Genomic DNA, 2,069 nt, shown 5'->3' with positions numbered 1-2,069 from the left:
TTCTTCCATCATTGAGAATGTTGGACTTGTCCGATAACCAATTCAGCGGAGTCATAGATGAGCATATTCACAACATATCTTCTTTCTCTAGTCCACGGAAGTTTTACCTAAGAGGCAACTACTTGAAAGGACAAGACCTAATGAGATCACTTTCCAAAATAAAAGGTACATTTGAGGTCCTTGACCTTTCATTCAATGACTTCAGCTACATAGGAGAAGATACAAATCTTTCATATGATAGTTTGTCTGTCGATGGGAGTGATGACAACTTCATCAACGTTCAAATTCAGGAATTGTGGATGAATTTTTGCAATCTTAGTAGATTCCCAGATTTCCTCATGAACCAAAAGGAAATGTTCTCTCTAGACCTTTCAAGTAATAGAATTGATGGTGCAATACCCAAATGGATATGGCAAAAGAATTTGTTAGGGCTAGACCTTTCTAACAACTCCTTGACAGGTCTGGAATTGCCACTACCTAATGATCACTCCTTCAACATTGAACTTCTTGATCTTCATTCAAACAAGATACAAGACTGTCTCTCAATGGCTCCGTGCTTTCCACAAACATTCAATCAATCTTGCAGTGAGTTTGTATCTCCTATCTTAGGGAATCTCACATCCCTTCTCTCCAAAGCCAATTTATTTTCAATTTCTGAGAATAATTTAACTGGAAAAATCCCTTTCTCACTCTGTAATGCCAGTAATTTGGGTATTTTGGATTTGTCCAATAACCAATTGAGTGGCGTCATTCCAACATGCCTTGCTAGTAGTAATTTGGGAGTTCTTAATTTAGAAAACAACAAATTACATGGACCCATTCCTCCTACTTTCAAAAATGGGTGCAGTCTACAGACTCTCAAACTCAACAAAAATATGCTTCAAGGAGAAGTTCCAAGATCATTGTGCAACTGCAAAGAACTCAAGGTGTTAGATATTGGGGATAACCAATTGAATGATACATTCCCATATTGGTTGGAAAATCTTTCTGAATTGCAAGTTCTTGTCATCAGATCTAACAAATTTGGTGGTCCCATTGCTCAACTCCCTCAAGCTGATTCTCCTTTCCTAAGCCTCCATGTCATTGACCTCTCTTTCAATGCTTTCACTGGGAGCTTACCATTGCAATATATTCTTCATTGGAGGGCAATGATGATTGTGGAGAACAATTCAGTTTTGAATTATATCAGTCTCTCAAATTCTTCCAGCTACTACCTAGACACACTTGTAGTTATGGACAAGGTACTATACTTGAAAATGCCGATTTTGACCACCTTTTCCACCATAGATCTATCTAACAACAACTTCAAAGGAGAGATTCCACATGCTTTGGGAAATTTAAAAGCACTTATCGTACTCAACTTGTCAGGAAATAGCCTCACTGGTCAAATTCCATTGTCGTTCGGAAATCTAAGCAAGCTCGAGTCGTTGGATCTTTCAAGAAACCAACTTTCAGGAGAAATCCCAAGGCAATTGACAAGTTTGACCTTCCTTTCAGCCTTGAATGTATCATATAATAATCTCGTAGGAGGTATACCACAAGGGAGCCAATTCGACACCTTTTCAAATGCTTCCTATGAGGGAAATGCAGAACTATGTGGGTTGCCTTTGTCAAGGAAGTGTGGAGTAACTAATAGTGCATTACCTCCGGCATCAACCTCCCAACAAGATGATGATTCAACAAGTCTACTTGATTGGAAATTTGTCGTAGCTAGATATTGCTCCGGTTTAATAATTGGACTGGTTGCAGGACAACAATTGTTTTGGAAAAACAACCGATACTTTGGATATATTTTGAGAATCAGAGGATCCAAGCAAAGGAAAGGGCTAAAGAAGAAACACCACAACAGAAGGAAATGAATCAATGTTAAGCATTAGAATAAATAAAATTTGACTATTATATCATAATAAAGTGTATCCTCTTTTTTATGTTTCCTCTTTTATTTTTAGTTAAGTTTCTTTCTATTTAATGAGTCTGGGTTTTCCCTGCTGATGGCTATGCCCGAAGGCGGGAATCCCCTTTCTTTTTGTGTTATTTATTTGTCTGAGTATACCCAGATGTTAATGTTG

At 37.7% G+C, this 2,069-nt stretch overlaps 1 protein-coding gene across 1 annotated transcript; it reads left to right on the top strand.

Moving 5' to 3' along the window:
- The first annotated feature begins 311 nt into the window (after nt 1–311).
- Nucleotides 312–1,859, top strand: LOC122067101 (receptor like protein 27-like). The gene has a single exon (XM_042630949.1). It carries the CDS (start codon nt 339–341, stop codon nt 1,857–1,859), a length of 1,521 nt encoding a protein of 506 aa, XP_042486883.1. The 5' UTR covers nt 312–338.
- Nucleotides 1,860–2,069: the final 210 nt, after the last annotated feature.

This window comes from Macadamia integrifolia, unplaced genomic scaffold, assembly GCF_013358625.1.
Source record: "Macadamia integrifolia cultivar HAES 741 unplaced genomic scaffold, SCU_Mint_v3 scaffold2712, whole genome shotgun sequence".
Lineage (NCBI taxonomy): Eukaryota > Viridiplantae > Streptophyta > Magnoliopsida > Proteales > Proteaceae > Macadamia > Macadamia integrifolia.
Note: the sequence above shows the minus strand (reverse complement) of the source record. Positions and strands in the feature narration are given on the sequence as shown.

Coding starts and splice junctions, on each gene's coding strand:
- LOC122067101 (XM_042630949.1), top strand. CDS start 339: ATGAACCAAAAGGAAATGTTCTCTCTAGACCTTTCAAGTAATAGAATT.